General features: G+C 46.0%; 1 protein-coding gene across 5 annotated transcripts in view; it reads left to right on the forward strand.

The window, feature by feature from the left end:
• Positions 1-21,262, forward strand: part of RNF216 (ring finger protein 216) — an 83,374-nt gene that overhangs the window by 23,452 nt on the left and 38,660 nt on the right. For all 5 annotated transcript variants that reach the window (XM_072982840.2, XM_078381263.1, XM_072982839.2 and 2 more), the window contains one exon: positions 1,465-1,543. In XM_072982840.2, coding sequence (XP_072838941.2) covers positions 1,465-1,543 — 79 coding nt within the window. The remainder of the gene's footprint in view (positions 1-1,464; positions 1,544-21,262) is intronic.

A 21,262-nucleotide genomic window follows, 5' to 3' on the forward strand; every position in this document is an offset into this window, starting at 1 on the left:
GCTGATCGCCGGTTCCAAAATGGCCGCCGGGTGCCCAAAATGGCCGCTGCAAGCATTTTCGCGCGCTGCCCTCGCTTACTGAGGCGGCGAAAATGGTGGCGCTATGGAGGATCTTTGCTGACCGGTGAGTTTGGGCCCCATAGGAACGCATTAAACAAAGTTTAATGCATTCCTGTGGAGTTTTTAGTTCCGTTTAGCGATGTTTCCGGATAGCGACGATTAATCCGGAATGGATTAACGTCGCTATGCAGAGCACCACTGTACCCTTATCCCAGGATCTCCCCCTTTCAGCTTGATTCTAAATCAAGAGTCGTGGAAATGTCCACCAGAAATGGGGAAAAGGACATGTTGAGTTAGGTGTAGCTTCTGTATTCCCTTAACTTCCAATTACAGTGGTGCCTCACACAACGATGTTAATTGGTTCCAAAAAAATCAACGTTGTGTGAAAACATCGTTCTGTGAAGCACCATTTCCCATAGGAATGCATTGAAAACCGGTTAATCCGTTCCAATTGGAATGGATTGCCATCGTTCAGTGAAAATCCCCATAGGAAACATCGTTGAGTGAAACAATGTTTCCTATATTGGAATGTATTCAAGCCGACTCAATACATTTCAATGGCATTCCGATGTCATTTCAATGGCATTTCAATGAGGAAAAATAAAAAAATCAGCAAAAATGAACGAAGACTCAGAACAACACCAAATTAAGTTTGCATACCTTTCACAAGCTGGACTATCGATGCCAAGCACTCAAAACAGTTTCCTAACAGTTTAAGACACTTTTAAATGAGGGAAAAGGGACATCGTTATGTGAAAATCCCCCATAGGAAACATCGCTGTGTGAGGCAGCAAATTGATCAGAAAAAGACATCGTTATGTGAATTCATCGTTGTGTGAGGCACTCGTTGTGCGAGGCACCACTGTATTTAAATGGATCCGGCCAGAGGCAAGCTTAGTCCAGCATCCAGCTTCCCACAGTGACCAGCCCAGGTATCTATAGCAAGCCCATATATGGGACATGAAGGAATTAGCCATGGTCTCAGTTGTTGATTCAGGCATTCGGTAACCATCAGGCCATAATAGCTTCCTTGATTATTATTTTTCTCTTCCATTGCACTGTAACGTAGCCTGGTTGGCTGGATAGCTCAATGGTTCAGGCATCTGATTGAGGAGCCAGGGGCTGCGAGTTGGATTCCCCACTTTGAGTGGAGCCAGCCTGGGTGGCCTTGGGCCAGCTGCACAGTCCCGGGGCTCCCCCTAGAGGAAGGGAAGGGGAAACCACTTAAAAAAAACCCAAAGGGTCACCCTATTGACTTGATGGCACACAATTATTATTATTGTTGTTGTTGTTGTTGTTGTTGTTGTTGTTGTTGTTGTTGTTACACCATAACATGCGGTCTATGTTGCTTATTTGAGAACCAAGACAAAGGGGCCCTCACCGTGATTCTTTCTTGGTTCACAGGTGTCCCTTCTGCAACTTCCCAGCGTTACTGGACAAGGAAGTGAAGCGGTTCAGCTGTCCTAACCCTCGGTGCAGGAAGGTAGGGAGTGGATGTCTTTCACTTTTTGAGGAACTGGTGATGCGACGGTACAGGCAGTTTGCTGCTGAATGCATTGATAGAAGAATATTAATAACAGACAAATTGTTTTGCCTCTCTCTGGGCTAGAGACGGCTGGAGGCCTCAAAAGAGAAGGTTGCCTATAGGTGTGTTTCGGGGCAAGCAGCCTCTTGTTGGGTTGGAGCTCTGTGTGCGTCTTTTACTGAGCTTTACACGAAGAGTTATGAGAACGTTTTCCTTGTACAACTCACTTGAAGAGGATGAATGGATGCTTGTCGAGGTACCCGACGTGTCAGCAAAGCCAAACTCAGTGGCCGCTTAATGCACATCATTTGATAGGTTTTGAGGAAGAGTCCTTTTTGCTAGTCATGGGACTTTGGGTTTCTTGCACTGCAGCCTCCAGGATTCACTAGGGATCCCCCCTCCCCCAATGCCAGCATTCTGGGATCTGCAGTCCAAACCTCTTGACTGCACAGGGAGGTTTTCATCATTCATACCTGGGCCTTGGTAGGGTTCTGGAGCAACCACCATTTGCCCTTGAAGAAGGAAATGGCTGAGAGGGGCTACGTTTCAGGGCACCACAAAGGATTATGGGCCTGGTAGTCCCTCTCTGCCCGCTAGGCTTTGTAAAGGGTGCAGTGCAAAAAAAAAAACCCTTTAAATTTTGAGCCTCATGCTAAGTGCTTGCCATAAATATATAGTATAAAGCCCCACTTTGCGACTGTCAAGTGATTTTTTTCATTTGTGATGATGCACAAAAGCCTGTTAATTTGGCCACGAGCGCAGGGGGAGACCAACTCAGGAAAGGTTTTCTGTCCAGTCAGCATTTCAACAGCTCTGTCCTCTCTCCTCGCAATAGATATTACTTCAACAGTAGGAGATTTGGTAGTTAGAGCTTCAGGACGCAGGAGAGAACCACTAGATGGCATTGTTGGTTTGTCCACAGTCAAAATCTTGTGCGCACTCACTCTCTCTCTTCTTAACATATGGATCCTCTCCTTAAAAATGAAACGGAATCCACAGAATTATCGCAGTGAGCAAAGTCTTTTAAAGCCGTTTGTTTAGTTTTATGTCACATTTTATAATCCCATCTTTCCGCTAAAGAATTATCCCGTTTAATCTGGAGAGAGAACAACACTGACTTTTATTGGGGATTTGAACCCCGGGCTGGTTTGGTTCTGGTCCAGTATGGTGCCTAACACATCCTACAGGCCAAGCGGCCATCATTCAGTTTTGGAGCCAGGAGGAATAATGTTTCTCCAGGTCTCTCGGGCCCTGGAATTCCAAGGATTTCCAAGGGAGATAAGGAAGTTAAGAGCTTCTCATGAGATAGCAGATACGCTTGCATTCATATGTATTATCTAGATAAAAAAACATAGTGATACTAATTCACTACAGGAGCCGTCCTTTGCTTTGTGACTACGTTTTCTGTTATCTTTAGCTGACCAAACAAAATTCCTTCCGAGCTGTATATCCATGTATTTCTAAGCCATGAAGGGGAGAGGAAGTATACACGTAACCCAAGCACAATGGCAAGTGCTATCATCCAGATGTTGTGGGTTTGTAGCTCACGGCAGTCCTTGGTGGCCGGTGGCTGTGGTGGCCAGGCTTGCAGGGAGCGTGCACTTCAGCAATATGTGGAGGTGGCACGTTTGTTGTGTTTGGGTCATGTATACGGATGTATTGGATCCCTATTAGTGTGTTTACAGTGTATCTTTTCAAGTCGTGCTAGACGGTTCACCTTGTGGCTGCATGGTATGTAGCAAAAAAGGGTAGGCATCTGGAGTCCTATAAAGGCAGATATAAAGGGATAGAGGGAAGTGGTCCTGCAGAATTCACAAGATAACAATCCAGGGAAAGCGAGAGAATGCAGAAGATGGACGGCTCCACAGATGCCTTCCTGGAGGTGAAAATGGAGCTGTTGATCAGTCGCTCTCCACTCCTCAAACAGCAAATGCTTCTCCAATCTTACAAACTGGGCCCCCAGGCAACTTTCTGATAGCTTGTCTTTCTGAGCCAAATTTCATCATGTCTGAAAGAACCCTTAGAGATACAGCCAAGACTACCATTAAAACGCCATTAGTTCCTGGGTCAAGGGAATGTTAAAAGCTTAATTCATCACATGCAAACAGGTCACGCGCAGCCTTGAAGGGTCCACTGTTCACTGAGCCTCACTGTACAGGAATAGCTTTTGGGAGTCAGAGAACTGGGTCGTGCCAGCTTGTTTCCTTCAGATGTCATATCAGTAGATCTAATGGCTGGTTGCTGAATAACAAGCCAGCGTTAATAGCAAACAGGGAAGGAGAAGAATTTAGTTGGGAGTCAAGATTTCAAAGTACAGTGGTGCCTCGCTTAGCGATGTTAATCCGTGCAGAAAAAGTCACTGCTAAGTGATAACATCGCTAAGCGATCTTAAAAAGCCCATAGAAATGCATTAAAACCTGATTAATGTGTTCCTATGGGCTAGAAACTCACCTTTAAGCGAAGATCCTCCATAGCGCCGCCATTTTCGGTGCCTCTAAAGCGAGGAATCCATCCCTAAACACAGCGGGTGGCCATTTTGTTTACCTGGTGGCCATTTTGAAACCGCCAATCAGCTGGCTGAAAATAGGTGCTTTGCAATGATCGCTTCCCTGCGATCATTGCAAAGCAAAATTTCCCCATAGGGACCATCGCAAAGCGATCGCTTTTGCGATGGCAAAAAGTCCATCGCAAAGCGATTTCTTCGCTAAGCAGAGTGATTGCTATGCGAGGCACCACTGTATCAGTTTTGCACCTCTTGAAACCCGATTAGTCAACATGCGCCTTGTCTTAAAGAGGGCTGTGTATTTACATGGTTCATAGTGGGTCTCCCTCTTCCCTGAGGAATAAAACACACAAAATCATATATATATATTTTAAAACTGTATGGCTTAAAAGCATATGATTGTACATTATGTGCAAATCCACTACTCAAGGGAGGGAATACGAACTTGGGGGGAATGCATAAGAATTTCCACACAGGAAGAAAGAACACAGTCTTGCAAATTTTGTGTATAAAAAGAGAAGCTGGCGGTGCATGTGGTTTTCAGAGAAACACAACAGAAGCGAGACTGAGATTTTTCAATCCCCGGTCACAAATCTTAAGAACTGTAGTGAAACCGTGGCGTTTCTTCGGCTGTGAGCAGAAGTAGCTTTTGTGTCGGTGGCCGCATGTATGTGTCAGCACTTTTACTGTACAGTGTTTAGTCTGTGATATGTTCTGATGACATCTTTCTCTTATTTGATAATAGAGATGGGCCTGAACTGCTGTTTTGGTGGTTCATGCTGGTTTGTTTTTTGTTGGGACAGGTGTTCAGAGCTGGGAGGTGCCAAGGACCTGTTTGAATGAAAAATGAACCACCAACGTGGTGATTCGTGCCCATCTCTATTTGATACCCTTCCACTCTGGATAGATTCAGAATGCATTGATCTGCCAGGCCATGATAGCTAACCTGAACATTCCTGATTTATGCTGGAAGAGCACACTCTGTTGTGGTGAAGTTTCTTATCATTAATTTTTGTTGTGTTATTCATTGTACTCTAATATTTATAGACCAAATTCAGCTGCACCCCAAATTTGAATTTGCTTCTAAGAGAGATCCATCTAATACTTTCACTGTTACCCTTCAATACTTTGTGATTTGAATGTAGATCGTTTTTTTCTGTAAGTGGGGTGTCTTTTTCTGGCTGTTGGCTGGCTGTTGCTTTTGCTTTTTGGTTAAAAAAAATAGGTCTTCATGTTGGAAATGGCAAGATTATTATTTTTATTAGATATTCTTGTCCTTGGTTTTTTTTTGTCTTAACGTTGAACCCCCAACTGGGGCAGAAAGGGGCGGTACAGTGTTTCTAAGAATGCGCTGTTTGAGAACGTGCCAGGGATGAATGAAAGGTAAAGGCTACCTTTACGCTTGCTTGTGGGGGGAGGAGAGAAACAATGAGATCTACTTATCCAGTGTTGGAAACTGAACATAGAAGTGGGTGGATTGTGTTTTCAAAGAATTTTTTACGTCTTCCTCCCCCCACCCCCCAAATCCTTCCTCAAAAGCTGCCCCCTTCCTCTAGCTCTTGGTAAAATTAGAAGCCTTTTCCCCCTCTGCCTTAGTTCCTCCATCTGAACAGATGATGGCAGGTGATTGGCTGTGCACTGTGCTTTTCCCTTGCTGGCACGTGGCTCGCATTGGCCGTGTGTGTGAGTATGTACCTAAGAAGACAGCCGGACTTGCTGACACTTGCAGTTTCTATGTCGACGACGTCGTAGAAACCTTCTTCATATGTTATGGGCAAGCCGAGGCCTTGCATTCTCCTTTGCAGTCTCGTCACAGGGGCACTGTGGTGCTTCCACCCAGCTGGAAGGGTGGGAAGGTGAAAGCTGCAGTTTCCATGGTAATGCTTTGTTTTTGAAAGCAAGCCCAGGATCTCTTTGGGCACCTGGGAGGAAGAGGAAGAAGAGGAGGAGGAGGAGGAGGAAGAAGAAGAAGGAGAGGCAGGGTGGAAATATGGGTGCTTAAAACAACAGAGGTTGGAGTACCTACTTCTGCCAGCCCCCTTGCAGATATAACCTAATCAGACATTATAAATCTCACCTTCTTTTCTGTTTTTAAAAGAGCCTAGTCTCTTAAGTGGGATGCAGAGTTTCTCTCCTTGTCTGCATGCTTAATGCCATTTATGCATGCCAGTTATCTGGTATAATAAAAGATCAGGAAGCAGGTTGGGGGTGTGGGCTGCTGTTTCGCCTGCAGACGTCCACGTCGCTGTATAAAATGCCTCCACAATAGCATCCACCTAAGCTAAGCCACTTAGGTTAGTTGCAGGGAGGTGGTGGCACTGCAGGCTAAACCGCAGAAGCCTCTGGGCTGCAAGGTCAGAAGACCAGCCGTCGTAAGATCGAATCCACACAACGGAGTAAGCTCCCGTCGCTTGTCCCAGCTCCTGCCAACCTAGCCGTTCGAAAGCATGTAAAAATGTGAGTAGGTAAATAGGTACCACCTCGGTGGGAAGGTCACAGCGTTCCATGTCTAGTTGCGCTGGCCACATGACCACAGAAACTGTCTACGGACAAACGCTGGCTGTACAGCTTGGAGATGGCGATGAGCACTGTGCTCTAGAGTTGGACATGACTGGACTAAATGTCAAGGGGAACCTTTACCTTTACCTAACCTAAGCCACACATGCTTAAGGCAGGGTCTCTTGTACTTACTGTTTTCTCACTGCGTTCAAATGCCGGAGATATTCTATCTGTTCCCCACCAGGAAGAAGGCCCAAATGCCCCAATTGTGTGCCCCCACCGCCGCCACCACAAGAGAATGCTGGCTGGATACTCATCTCCTTCGAAGCTTTCTGTGCAATCTTTCTGCTGCCACTAGAAACAGACGACTACCCTCATTATAGATCTAGTTTCCCCAAGGGGGATCTAAATCGATATTGTCTATTTAAATCATAGTGCAATTAAAATACCAAGGCAAGCCAAAGACCAGCCGCTCATGGCCCAAACTCACAGATTAGTTTGCAAAGAAAAGGCTTGGTAAAACAATGTGGCTTTAACTTCTTGCTCACATACTTGAATGCTTGAGGTTGCCTTTTGCTGAGCCAGTCCGTTGTTCCATCTAGCTGAGGGTTGTGGGCTTTGGCTGACAGTCTGTCCCTCCTGTTAGCCTTAGGGTGGGCTAGCGGAGGCGGGTGCCTTACGATTTTGTACTGTACTGGCAGTGAAGCTGCTGTGGGATTTAGTCTGAACTTTCGGTGTAACAACAGTAGCAACAACTATAATAGTGTGCCTTCAAGTCAGTTCTGACTTATGGCAACCCTTTTCAGGGTTTCCCAGGCAGAGAGTCCTCAGAGGTGGTTCACCGCTCCCTTCTTGTAGGGCAACCTTGGGACGGAGCAGCTGGCCCAAGGCTACCAAGGCTGTCTCTTTTCCCAGGAGGCTCCGTGGGGGAATCGAACTCCCAACCAGATGCCTAAACCACCGAGCTATCCAGCCAGCTAAACTCGGCTTCTGTCAAATCCAGGCTAAAACTTGGAATAGATTCCCTGCCCCTGTGAAGTCTGAACCACGAACGTCCACGGTTTACCACGTTTTCTCTTTGTTATTGCATGTATGTTGATACACCCTGGGGAATCTTGGATAAGGGCAGGCCAGTCAGCCACGTTCTCAAAACATGACTTGCCTCCTATGTTCTTTGTGGTGAAGGACTTCGGCAGTGTCGCAAGAGAGAAGGAGGCTGTCCATTGGCAGTCTTCCTCCCTTTTTTGGCCAAATTTGGCCCTGGCCCTCCGTCTCTAAGCACAATATAGTTGCTCAGTTCTGCGGTTGCAATTCCTTATTTGAGGAGTTTGCTGATTCTTTCGCTTCCCCTCTGTGGCAACGCATTTTTGAGTGCCCAGTAATCAGCCTGCCCTTTCCGGGCCTGAGCGTTATGCTGATAGGGCAGAATACACATTTTAAAAGAGCAGGCAAGGTCTTCTTATCAGCTTGTTTCCATGAAGGCTTGTTTGTGTTTTTCAGGGTGAGATTTTTTTTTGCCATCTCCTGGAATGTTTGGCTAGCAGACAGAGGTGGAAACTGCCTTGATTTTCTTGCTTGGCAGCTCGGCCTGCATTCCTTCTTACCCTTTCTTCTGGAACTGACCTTTTACAGGGGAGGAAAAACCTTTCCCTGGGAGTGGGGAAGAAAGTGGACTTGATGGGTAGGGCATCCGTCTTGTTGATAGCCAGCATGGCATCACTTTTTAATTTAATTTCAGTAGAAATGTAAGTGGAATCATCTCAGGCGGGATAAGCCCACCAATGCTGGGGATTTCAGTGGTTTCGATGTCTGGCCAGAGGGCCGCGTGTCCTACATCTTTAACCCTCTTCCGGGCAGTGGAGGTGGAAGGAAGGATTTTATGCCGGTCTTATTCTTCCGACAAAGAGTCAAAACCTTCCCGTGGACTAATCTTTACGTTGCCCCTCTGGTCCTTTATCATTCCCATTCTGCCTTGCCTCAAGCCCGCTTTTGGCCAGGGAAGCTGGGGGATGATAGGGCTTGTAGTCCCACACGTCTGAACGACAGTGAGTCAGAGAAGCTTGCTTTGTGCCCGTTTGCTCCTGTTGCTTTCCCTGCCGTATTGCCCTAAACAGGAGTTGCATCCTCGAAGCCTTCTCTCGCTTTGAGCAAAAGGGTCCCTCGAAGGACCCCTCCTTATCAGCAAGATCCGTCATCATCGCTGCCTCTCCTTTTGGCACAAGGCCCCCGCTGGGCAGGAAACCAGTGGAGGGATTCACCAGCCGTGGTGGAGGTCTCTGGCTGCGGAGCGAGAGGTTGGGAGTTTGATTCCCCCACTTTGCCGCCTTGCCTCGATGATCCAGAAAGTCACTTCCAGCTCTGGAGTTCTGTTGTTGTTAAAAATACCAGGCACAGAGAATCAACATTATAAAAACATTGATTAGTATTATAGAACAGATGCAAGTTTTAACCAAAAACCTAAGTAGTATATATGCTGTTTCTAATATTGCTGCTTTTTGTAGCTCTGATGGCACTATGAGGATGATGGTGGCAATGCATTTCTACTGGATTTTTTGTGTGTCCTGATTGCAGCCTCCTCGGCCATGTTCTAAAGGCCTCAAATGCGGACCGTTTGCAAGCCGGGCTCTTCTTTCCCTGGGTCATATTAGAAGGGAATTCTGGGGACGAGGCTGATGCCACCAGAGAAGGCCCTCAGCCCATCATCGCTTACAAATGTTTGTCGCATTTGCCAGCTAGGATCTTCTGGCCGTTAGCAGATAGCGATCAGTCCGTGAAGCCTTGATTTCCTCCTCCCCCCCCCCATTGCACTCTCTTCCCCCTTTTCCTCAGCAATGCCTATGTGGTGCTCACCCCTCCAAAATACGTGCTCCTCCGGCTGACGTCTTGCCAAAGCCACAACAAATGGCAGGTTTCCATCTGCCGGCTCTCCCCTCTCGCGCCCCCCCCTTCCCTGCTGGGCAGGCAGTTTTCATTTTTCTACCATAAAAGGGCCTCGGCTGCAGAGCCGTGGTAATCCTTCGCTCGAGGGGTGAGGAAATGAAGGCAGAGGAAGAGCCTGGGCGCCGGGGGGGGGTGCACACCAGCAGCAGCGGCAGCTGTGGCAGGGGTGGGTGGAAGGGGCCAGGCTGCTGGTTGCAGCAGGAGACGGGCAGCAGCATCAGCAGCACCACCAGGGAGCCGTGCGGGCCCGAAGGTCTGCCTGCCAAGGCTCTCTGCCTGAGCGCTGGCAGAGCTGAACCTGGCACTGCAAGCGGAACAGACTCTGCTTTCGGAATCAGGGTTGGGCGCCTGGGTTGGCAGGACATTGACTGGTTCTCTAAGGTCTGTGCAAAGACCGAGGCCAAAGAGGGCATGGGGAGTAGCCCACAATGGAGGGCTAAGGCACTCTCCAGGACATTGGTGCCAGCTTATCCTGTCCTCCCCTCCCCCACATCTTTGACTTCTTATTTATTTGTTTATTTATTTAGGCATTTAGGCATTTCTGCCCAGCAGGTTCTCTAAATGATTTATAATTAAAATTATGGAATGTTTATATTCCATAATTCTGTGAAAAACGCTGTCTTGCGAAATGCGGTTTCCCCATTAGAATGCATTGAAATCTATTTAATCGAATATACACACACAGACACACACACACACACATACAGAGTGGTGCCCTGCATAACGAGCGATTCATTTAACGATGAATCCGCATAGCGATGAGGTTTTTGCGATCGCATAGCGATGTTTTAGATGGCAAAACATCGCTTTGCGATGATCAGTAAGCGTTCACTTACCGATTATCGCATAACGATGTTTTAAAAACAGCTGATCGGTGGTTCCAAAATGGCCGCCGGGTAAATAAAATGGCTGCCCACAGTGTTTTCACGCCCTTTCCTCGCTTACTGGGCAGCGAAAATGGTGGCCAGAATGAGGATTTTTGCTTAAAGGTGAGTTTTTCCCCCATAGGATCTCATTAAACGTGTTTGAATGCGTTTCTATGGGCTTTTTTGCCCCACATAGCGACAAATCCGTATAGTGACAATTTTTTCAGAATGGATTACCGTCACTATGCAGGGCACCACTGTAATTACAATTATAATTAAATTTATAATAATTAAATTTATTTAAATTATTTATTTATACACACACAAACATTTATTATTTAATTAAATTCAATTATCATAAATTTAATTATAATTGTAATTAAATTATTATTATTATTATTAGAATGCCGTCCTCCATGTGGCTCTTGAGGTATTTTTGAAGGCCATCTGAGCTCTCTCAGACTTCTGATGCTGTTCCCCAAATTTTGAATAGCTGACCCGTAAAGAACCGGAGTAACGTAGCAAAGAGAAATATAGGAAGTTCCCTGTTTAAATGAGCTATTCAGGAAGTCTTTCTCTCTCTCTCTGCTTCAGAGCCCTCCCTGAATGTGGGGATGATCATTCTCACCTACCTTGGGAGGCTGTCATGAATGCAGAGTGTTGTTTTCACACTAAGCTGCAATGGTGCCACATAGAACACAACATGTACTGTAGTGCCTTAAGACACAATCTACCTATTTCTCCAATTTTAAAACATTATCCAGGTAGAGCTGATATATTTCACGTCTCCCCTCTGATTCCTCAAGTGAAATTACAGCTAAGGTTGCAAAATTCTGTGTAGTAGCTTGTATAATAAGAAAACCGATGATTAAATCACTGCAGCGATCAGATTAGAAATTTACGCTTGACTGCAATTTGAATTTTAATCTGCTGCATATTGCTTGTAAATATTATTCAGTCATTCAGTCATTCAGTCATTCGTTTTATATACCGCCCATCTAGCAAATTGCTACTCTGGGTGGTGTACAATAAATTAAGCATACATTATATAACGATACAAATAATAGACTATTCCAGACAGGCAGTGAAACAATTTCTGAAACACGCTCGAATAGTACATTATTCCTCTCCTCCTTCCTCCACAGTTTTCTCTCCTGCAAATACTGTATGATTTGTTATTACATTTTAGTTTTGTGTATCTGACATAGCTGGCCTGTGGTCATAATAAGAATGAAGTTAAAGGTTTTTGCCTTAAGACAGGTATACAGTGGTGCCTTGCAAGACGATGTTAATTCATTCCGTGAAAAACGCCGTCTTGCGAAATCGTCGTCTTGCGAAACGTGGTTCCCCATTGGAATGCATTGAAATCTATTTAATGCATTCCAATGGAAAAATCGCTGTCTTGCGAAAATCGTCCATAGGAAACATCATCTTGTGAAACGCGGTTCCCCATTGGAATGCATCGAAATCTATTTAATGCGTTCCAGTGGGGAAAATTGTCGGCTTGCGAAAATCGTCCATAGGAAACCATCATCTTGCGAAGCGCAACAGCGATCACAAAAACGAATCGTCTTGTGGATTAATCGTCCCACGAGGCAATCGTCTTGCGAGGCACCACTGTACTATGGTGCATTTTTGAGTTCTGTGGACAATGGGCAGAGATGGATGCCAGCTGATTTCCTGACGGCCAGTGACCGGTGCTGAAATTCTGAATTGGGCCATTGAAGTTCAGAGAGGGGAGTCATATTAACCTTGGCCTTCTCTGAATGCTTTTTAAAAGATGGATCTCTTCACCAGATTCTCTCTGCCTGAAGGTCCGGCCTTTTGCCTTTTCTCCTGTTCGATTTGCCGTCTCTTCAGAGCTGGGGTCCATGCTCTGAGAACGGACACCAGGTTCCTCCTTTCTTGGACCTGGTATTTTTTTAGCGCCAAGGTGGTGATCAGATGTTTCAGCATACACAGCAAGGCCCCGGCGTGTGATAGGTTAATTGGTCACCTACCCTTCTTTGACGGATGAAGATTTATATCTCTGCCTCCCTCCTCTCTGATACGATTCCCTCCTCTTTTCTCTTCTGCCCCACCCTGCATTCTGAAAAGTGTTATAGCAACGGGAAGACTGTGTCATGCGTTTGCTCTAAAGCTGTAGATCGGGTCTCGATGGTTGCCTTTTAGGTAACGGGAACAACCACCAATCCTTAGCCTCTCCGGCATCCTGCAAATTAAATCCATAATTCAGAACGGTGGGGGTGAGTTAACGTTCTCCAGAATGCGCTGAAAAGTAATGCATGTTAGAAAACTGACCTTGCTGCAACCAGTGGGAGATTTTCTCTCCGTCTCTTGCTGCCCCCCCCTACTCTCCAAAGAAAATGACTTGTGGTTCTGTGTACCGCCCCCCCCCCCAAATCTCCAAAAACAGTTCTCAAACCACTGGTTTAAAAATAGACTGTGCGAGTTTGGGAAGTGAAACTTTTTTTCTCCTTTGTCTTTTTTAAGTCTCCTGCCATATATAGCCATATCAGAAGATGCTCCTGCCTTCTTGCCTATCAACGTAGAGACACGTCCATAAGAGGCCATGTTGGTTTTGTCTCTTTTTCTAGCTTTAGGCCTTTTAGGCCTTCAAAGGCAGGAAGCGACGGCTGACCCCCTGCGAGGCAGAGAGGTTTGTTGTTGGAAGTCTGATTAATCCAAGTCCATTTGTATAAGTCACCGTCCTTCTGCTTCCTGCTTACTGAAAACCAAATTCCCACGTTGGGTCTGTGGAAGGCGAGGATAATCCTCGAGCAGCCAACGGGGCTTCCTAGCAAAGCTGGGAAAAGTTAGGTCATTGGACTGCGGAATCTGCCTAGTAACCACGCTGGCTGTGGGATTTGGGGAACACTATCCCCCCAAAAGACAGCTTTCCCCAGCTCTTGTCTGAAGTGAAGCAGAAATGCCCTAAGCCAGTTGGCTGCCTTGGCTAGGGCTTCCGAGAGCTGTAGTCTAAAAATGTGTGAGGACTCATGTTTGGGAACCCCTGGCGTGTACAGTTCAGTAAAGACTGGACAGCTGCCTCGTGTCCGGTAGGTTTTCAGTCCTTTGTTGATTCTTTGGTGTGTGTCCCCTCCCCGCTAGGGTTTGCACTCTTAAGGTTCCACAGAGCTGTTTGGATGCAACGGTGAATTGGAAATGAGACCTTTGGAGAGGGGCACTGGGCATTTGGAGAGGGACGTGGTGGCGCTGAGGGTTAAACCGCAGAAGCCTCTGGGCTGCAAGGTCAGAAGACCAGGAGTCGTAAGATCGAATCCACGCAATGGAGGGAGCTCCTGTCGCTTGTCCCAGCTCCTGCCAATCTAGCGGTTCGAAAGCATGTAAAAATGCAAGTAGATAAATAGGGACCTCCCACGGTGGGAAGGTCACGGCGTTCCATGTCTAGTCGCGCTGGCCACGTGACCACAGAAACGGTCTACGGACAAACACTGGCTCTACGGCTTGGAGACGGGGATGAGCACTGCGCCCTAGAGTCGGACATGACTGGACTAAATGTCAAGGGGAATTTTTACCTTTGCCGGGCCCAAGGTGTTCACTTAATCTGAGCCAACTTGCTTGCCTGTTTGTTTTGCTCCTCCACCCCCCCCCCCCACTTTCTCCTAGCAGGCATGTCTTTAAAATGTACTATTGGTCATCTCTGCTCTGGATGATGGGAGTTGTAGTCCAGCTTCATCTGGACCATCACACAAGCCCCCTTTCTTTCTGTAAGCCATGGCACCACGCGGCCTCTCTCTTGCACGCCCGGAGGTAGCAGGCCAGACAAGCGCCTGCATTTTCAGTTGCTTCTCTCCAACCTGGAGCTTAAACGTAAGGCCATGTCTTGCTCACAGGCTCTATCCCATGACAGTTTAGGGGGGGGGGGGGAAACAATACTTTGCCACTGCTTTCTCAGCAGGCTGTCAGGAAGTTATGGTTAGGAGCCTCAGAAACGCCTTATCTTCTGTTTGGGTACATTCTGATTTGCATGGATCTTCCAGAGTGCAGTGAAGGCCTTTTACATGTGAAAAGAAGAAAAAAGAACAGCCCAAACAGATGTATTGTACACAGTAGAATCTGTTGGGAAAATCATTTGGGTGACCTTAATGTTTTCACTGTGCCGATGAGAAACAGCTTGATCACACTCCAGTCTCACTTAGAGAACAACCACATTCACACGGCGGCATCACAACTTTTGAAGAATATCCAGCGCTACAGGGGCTGACACAGAAAGACAGACAGAAAGGCAAAGATTCCCTGGACATTGCTTATAATTTTGTCTACTTTGGCTGAGAAATTGAACGAACTTTGAAACCGTTCCTACTCTCCGCCGAAAGCCAGAGACCAAAGCGAGGCGAGCGCTGCTTGGCTCTCCTTCAGTCAAACTTCCTCTGCGCACCATGAACTGAAAGGAATACCATTCAGCCTTGATCTTTTTCCTGGGACTGGCTTTTATCAACCAGTATGGCAAGTTTGGAAATTTTGTTTATTTCCAACACCATAGCCAGCCTCTAAGAGATCAGACCTGGATCCCAGGTTGGGTCCATTATCATTGTAACAAGCTGGTCCTCTTCTACTGTGCTGAAACCACAGATTATAGTGGTGCCTCGCTTAACGATTGCTTCGTTAAACAACGAAACCACTATACAATGACTGTTTTGCAATCGCAAAACAATGTTTTAATGGGAAAAATTCGCTTTGCGATGATCGGTTCCCTGCTTCGGGAACCGATTCTTCGCATTATGACGATTTTAAAACAGCTGATCGGTGGCTTCAAAATGGCCGCCTGCTGTGTAAAATGGGTCCCCACTGTGTTTTTGGACGGATTCCTTGCTATACAGACACCAAAAATGGCCGCCCCTATGGAGAATCTTCACTGTACAGTGAGTTTTCAGCGCATTGGGACGCATTGAACGGGTTTTCAATGCATTTCAATGGGTTTTTTATTTTCGCTTAATGAGGGTTTCGCTCTACAGCGATTTTGCTGGAATGGATTATCCTCGTTAAGCGAGGCACCACTGTACCTGAAAAAGAAGTTACCTCCTCATCATTTGAGGAGCATTGCGAGAAGAATATGGAATCATCAGAGAAACTGTGCCCCTCTGGAAGTCTGCCCTTGCTTGGAAAGTTTTTATCCAGTACTTTTTCACCAAGTCATCCAAGGTTGGGAGCATAATTGTGGAACATTACCTGAAGAGCAAGCACCACAAACAGAACCAGAACGGGAAGATGCCCCTCCTGGCCCACTTGATACCCTTCGTGATTCTACGGCACCCACTGTTTCTGCACCAAAGGCAGAAATAACGTGGTATCATAGATTCTGAAGGTCATCAGCTGACCTTCTGCACGCAGGAAAAGTGGCCTGAGAAACGTGATGGACTTTTCAATCAGCCACCAGAGATTTTCAAGCAAGATGATCAATACACTGTGTGTCACAGTTGCCTTTCTGATGTTTGCAAAAATTCTGAGTTTTTGAGTTTGGAAAAGGATACTGAGATGCTGCCTCATTTTTTTAAGGAGAAAGGCGGGGTTGAACTATTTAAAATAAATATTCAGCATTCAAAATGTGAAGAGTCCACTTGATTAGCAATACAAGATAACAAAATCATTGGCTAAGCTTGCCTTCTGCTTTCTATGCATTTTGCTCACATCACATCATGCCTGTCTACCAGCACTTGTTTGTATGTGAAGACTATTTTGAGAAGATGATGAGTTGTTATATTTTAAAGCTGATACCCTGACAAAGCTTACAACCTTGTTGTGGTTACAGTAGGCTAAGGTATGCAGGTGATATTTTGAAAATGCCTCACTATATCAGCAAAAAGAAGGTGACGGGAGGGAGGGGACGAACCCCCCCCCACGCATACTTGCTATTCTAGCAAGAACTGTGCTAACACTTCGTGCTGACTTTGCCACATATTGTAAACAGTTATTGTGTGCTACAGAATTTGCCAGTCGGGAATAGAGGCAAAGCAAGACAGAGCAGTGAAAGAAAACATTGCAGAATGTATATGTTGATATATCTATAGCTCCATGTTAACTGGGGTAGACATTTAGGAAGAACTAGAGACAGGGAAATAAATTACTTCTGCTCAGGGTAAAATAATTTTGTTATACTTTTTGATGTGGTTCTTTAATTACTTCTTGCTCTAAAAATTAAAGAGACCTCAAGATAGGTGTGGTTTCACTGCTGATTTTTTTGAAAATCACTAATTAGCTTCCTATAACATGTCTTATATACCTTTATTCATATATATATACAGTGGCGCCCCGCAAGATGATGTTAATTCATTCCGTGAAAATCACTGTTTTGCAAAAACATCGTCTTGCAAAATGCGGTTCTCCATTGGAATGCATTGAAATCCGTTTAATGTGTTCCAATGGGAACAAATCATTGTCGTTTTGTGAACATCGCCCATAGGAAAACCGTTTTGCGAAGCGTGGATCCGCTGTTAAAATCGTCGTCTTGCGAAAATCGGTCCCGGGAAAAAACACCTGTCTTGCGAAGCACGGACCAAAACATCGTATAGTGAAAATCACCCATAGGAAACACTGTTTTGAAAAGCGCTATCACGATCGCAAAAACTCCTCGTCATGCGGATTCGTCGTTTTGCGAGGTAATCTTCTAGATTACTTCTGGAAGGGGCACACATTTTGTCTATCATCCACTCTGGGGGGGGAGGGGAATCCTGTAAAGGAAAATGTCATGTGTGGCAAACTCACAGCTTGTTACTTTCCTGGAGTTTTAGACAGTCCTGTCAGCATCTAAGACCCAGTTCAAGCATGAAGGTGTTTGGCTTGACAGCTGCACTGAAGCCAAGCTGTCTCTGCGTCCACGCTTCCCGTCTTCAGAGAGGAATGTAGGTCTGCATACCAAAAATTCTGTCGTATGTATTTCTATCGGGGGCTCCTTCCCTGATATCTGCTGCCCGGAAAGCCAGTGATAACTAATGGCACCCATGCTTATCGTATGAGTCTCCTATCATCCGAGCAGCTCAGACCGTACCTGTAGGATTAATCATTTTTATTGTTGCAAGAACCCCCGTGAGGATGATAAGCTAAGTCGTGGTGTATTGCGCAAACCCACCCTGTAGGCTTCTTCCTGCCTTGTGGATTTACCTCACGTTCCGGGGATGCTGGCTCTCCGAGCATTGTTCCCATTCCTGTGTTACACACAGGCTAGCTAGCATCTTATCAGTGATTTCACCTGCGTAAATAAGGGAGGTTGTGTAAGTCTGGGTAGCCGGTTACTCTTCGTTAACCCTGTGTTGGTTGTGTTCCTGGGCCTTTAATGTGTGTAATGTTAATCTGTGTGTAATGTTATTCAGCACCCGGTTAATAGGATTCTGAGCGCAGATACACAGTTGGTCCCTTGCAGGCAGGACAGGGTGACGTTTCTGGAGTGATATGCAGGAGGTGGCCGTGTTCGTCTGTGCAAGCCTATCAGGCAAAATCCAAAGGAACCAAACTGATCAAAAGAGCTTGCTTTTCGTTTTCTTTGGATTTTGCCAGAGGTGTTTCCAAACATAACAAGCCTCCCAAGGCCCCCTTTCCTCTTTGTCTGCAGTGGCTAGCCAGAGGGGAAGTGAGCGAAGGTGTGCAAGGAATGGGCTTTTTCCTTCTTCTGTCACCCTCTCTGTCATGGGCAGTGAGGGAGTGGGTGGCCCATGGCCTCTGCCTACGAAGCCTCTGTGTGCTTAATCATATAATGTGAATGGAGAGGCACCCCCAGGGTTGCCACAAGACCCTGAAGAAGGAGCAAGGCTTAGAAATGTTTGCTTTTCAGGTGACAGCTCTTAAGGATGCTCAGATCAACCTGTCTGCAGTGCACACGGGCTGGGACCTCTCCCAACCATTGGCCATTCGGAGATGTTCCATTTGCAAAATTAGAGAAGCCGTAACTCATTAGAGATCCTTTGTGGTTCTATCTCCACGGCACTCTTGCATTCCAGCAGCTTTTAGGCAAACACTTAAAACATCCCTGAAAGGATAGCTGTGTTTTGTGATTTCCCTGTTATGTTAAAACATCTCAATGTAATGAACTGTAATGTGTGAAGCGGTCACAAGTCTGGCCGGCCGACTGCCTTTGGAGAAACACACCAGGATGTTTGGCCTTTTTTATATGTTGCCCTGCAGCGATGCTCAGCTGCTCCCGTCTAAAGGACTCACTGCAACCCCATGGTGTCCGAAGTCCATGTTGGAGCCTTTTGGAATTTGTTTCCTAATTTGGTCACATTTTGAGCCACTGTGCCTTCTTGACCTTCTTCCGAGGGGAGGAAGGCCCCCTTTAACATTTCAGAGGGCAAGAGGACCACACTGGGGGAAGACCTAAAGTTTGATCTCACTTCCTTTTGCACAGTGGAATTAACCCTTAGAAGAAGGGTTTGGGGACGTGCCACAATTTTGCAGAGATGTTTGGTCATGAAAAATGCCCCGGGGAGCTCATCCTGTTACCAGCAATCTAGAAATACCATCAGTGTCTGGGGAGCTCTCTCTCTCTCTCTCTCTCTCTCTCTCTCTCTCTCTCTCTCTCTCTCTCTGTGTGTGTGTGTGTGTGTGTGTGTGTGTGTGTGTGTGTGTGTATGTGTGTGTGTGTGTGTGTGTGTGTGTGTGTTGCGGGGGGGAGAGACACACCTTGAGACAGGAAGAAAGGGGTATACAGCTGTACCAGGCTATGTACATACAGAAATGCACCATTCTTTCAATCGTTATGATGATAAAGAAACTCTCACAGCTATAAGGAAGCAGAGGAGCTGGTTGAGTTTGGGGGGGGGAACAGCACAGCAAGGTGTGTGTGTGTTTGTGTCTGTGTGTAAAAAGAGAGAGAGAAAGATAAAAACAAAATTATAGGTAGCTTGTTAGATTTGAGACATACCAAAACTCTGTACGGTCCTGCCTTTCCAGCAGTTTTCAAAACTCCAGTCGATCCAGAAATAAGATTTGACTAACTGGAGCTGACCTTAGAAAATGCACGGCCCATACACAGCAGCAGCAGCCGCCCCGTATCGCCTCTCATTTTACCTCTTGTGCCTAAATGAGGATTTGGTTTTGAGCTTTAAATAGCCCTGAATGATCCGGGACTAAAACTACTTATGGGAAATTGCTCTTTTTCAGAGGCCAAGCTTGTTACTGCTCTTCAGCCCCTTTGGTTTGACCTTATATACTTCAAGGTTTGCCCTTTCCTGTTACAAATGAAGAAGGAGAGTAAAATCCTCCGGTAGCTTGCAGTGAAATAAGAAAATGCAGGTGGGAAAACTGTCAGCACCTTATGGTCCAAACGCTACAAGAGGATATTGCTTCCTCCCCGAATTGCCACTATTCCTGCCTGCAGGATCATAGTGTAAGAGACAGAGTGCAAAAATAGAAAGAGGGAGGGAGATCAAGTCGGAGAAGCCTTATTTTTATCATCCATCCAGCATCCCAGTGGGCTTTGGTCTCCAAGGTGGTAGCCTCTGACCTCCCCTTTAGCTTGGTAGAGTTGTATCTAAGGTAGGTTGGGAGTTCGAATCCTGCGCTGTGCCTCCCTGATAGGGACAGGACTTGATGATCCACAAGGTCCCTTCCAGCTCTGCAGTTTGAAGATGATTATCTTCTGGCAGGGCAGGATTAGAGGCTGCCTGTTTTGGTGTTGATTTCCCATTGCAGCAGGCTGCCCCCCCCCCGGCCGCTTTTTAACCTTGAAGCCTCCACCTTGTTAGGCATTCAACCTAAAACTGCTGCTGCATTATTAATTGTGTTGTATCAGTCCAGCTATAATGCTGACATCTTCAAGCTGCTGTTTCTGCCGGAGGAGTGAGCAGCTGAGTTTTATGTGGTTTTTTTTTTTTGTTTGTTTTTTTAAAAAAAGGAAAAAGCGAACACTGCAGAAACAACCCTACCCTGTACTGCCACCTGTATAAAAACACAGTGGGAAAGTGGTGGGGGCTTTGGGTGCATTTGAACCTCACACTTCAAATATATACAGTATATATTTGAAGTGGGAGGTACAAAGGCACCCCAATATATTAAAAATTGTTTTCTGTTGCCATGTCATGTTTTCATGACCACCCTTATGCCTTAATCTGGCCCTGGCCTAATTTGGTGGTGCTGGTTTTAAACTGCCTTTTTGAAGCCAGGTGTGTCCATGTTGCATGAGTGCAGGGCTTTTGAGATGTCTTACCTGCTCCCCCTTGCTTTTTCCAGCTTTGTGGGTTGGAAGGGCCTCCCAGGAGAGGAGCCAGCTGAGATCACCTGGAGGGTGTTTGACGGATGGGGTTATGCACTCTGCCACATTTGCAGCCTGGGGGCAAGCCATAGGGTGGCCCCGGAGTGCCCCCTGGCCAGCCCTTTCTAAGCCGTCTCTGAATATTTTATACCTAGAAACCCTTGGGAAGTCAGTATCGACTTGAAGTCACATTATGATGATCTTTTAATGGTGATGGAATTATGGGTGTTCCCCCCCCCGCATCAATTAGCCCCGTAAAGGTTTTCCTTAAGTGGGTTGGGAAACATGGCCCTCCAGTCTACGGTTCCCGTCATTCATGGGAATCTTGACAACGTTTGGAGAACCTCCTTGCTGCCTTGCAAGGTGGCCAAAAAGTTAATTTTTTTTAACAAAAAGAAACCTCAGTTTCTCCTTTTGCTTCTGTGAAAATAGCTTTATTCTGCCCACTACTCCATTAGTCGAACTTGGATGAAGTTTACTAAGGTTGTTTTTTTAAAAAAAAATTTAAAAGCTAAAAATAATTAATATATGAATATTTTTTAAAAAAGAATTAAGCCGATATTTTATTTTAAAAAAAACCCTAAATAAAATCAATACTAAAAGCACATTGAAAAGCAACAAGGCACAACAGTCTATTAAAAGAACCCTTTCAGACAGCCAGT

The sequence above is a fragment of the Pogona vitticeps genome, chromosome 13 (assembly GCF_051106095.1).
Source record: "Pogona vitticeps strain Pit_001003342236 chromosome 13, PviZW2.1, whole genome shotgun sequence".
Taxonomy (NCBI): domain Eukaryota; kingdom Metazoa; phylum Chordata; class Lepidosauria; order Squamata; family Agamidae; genus Pogona; species Pogona vitticeps.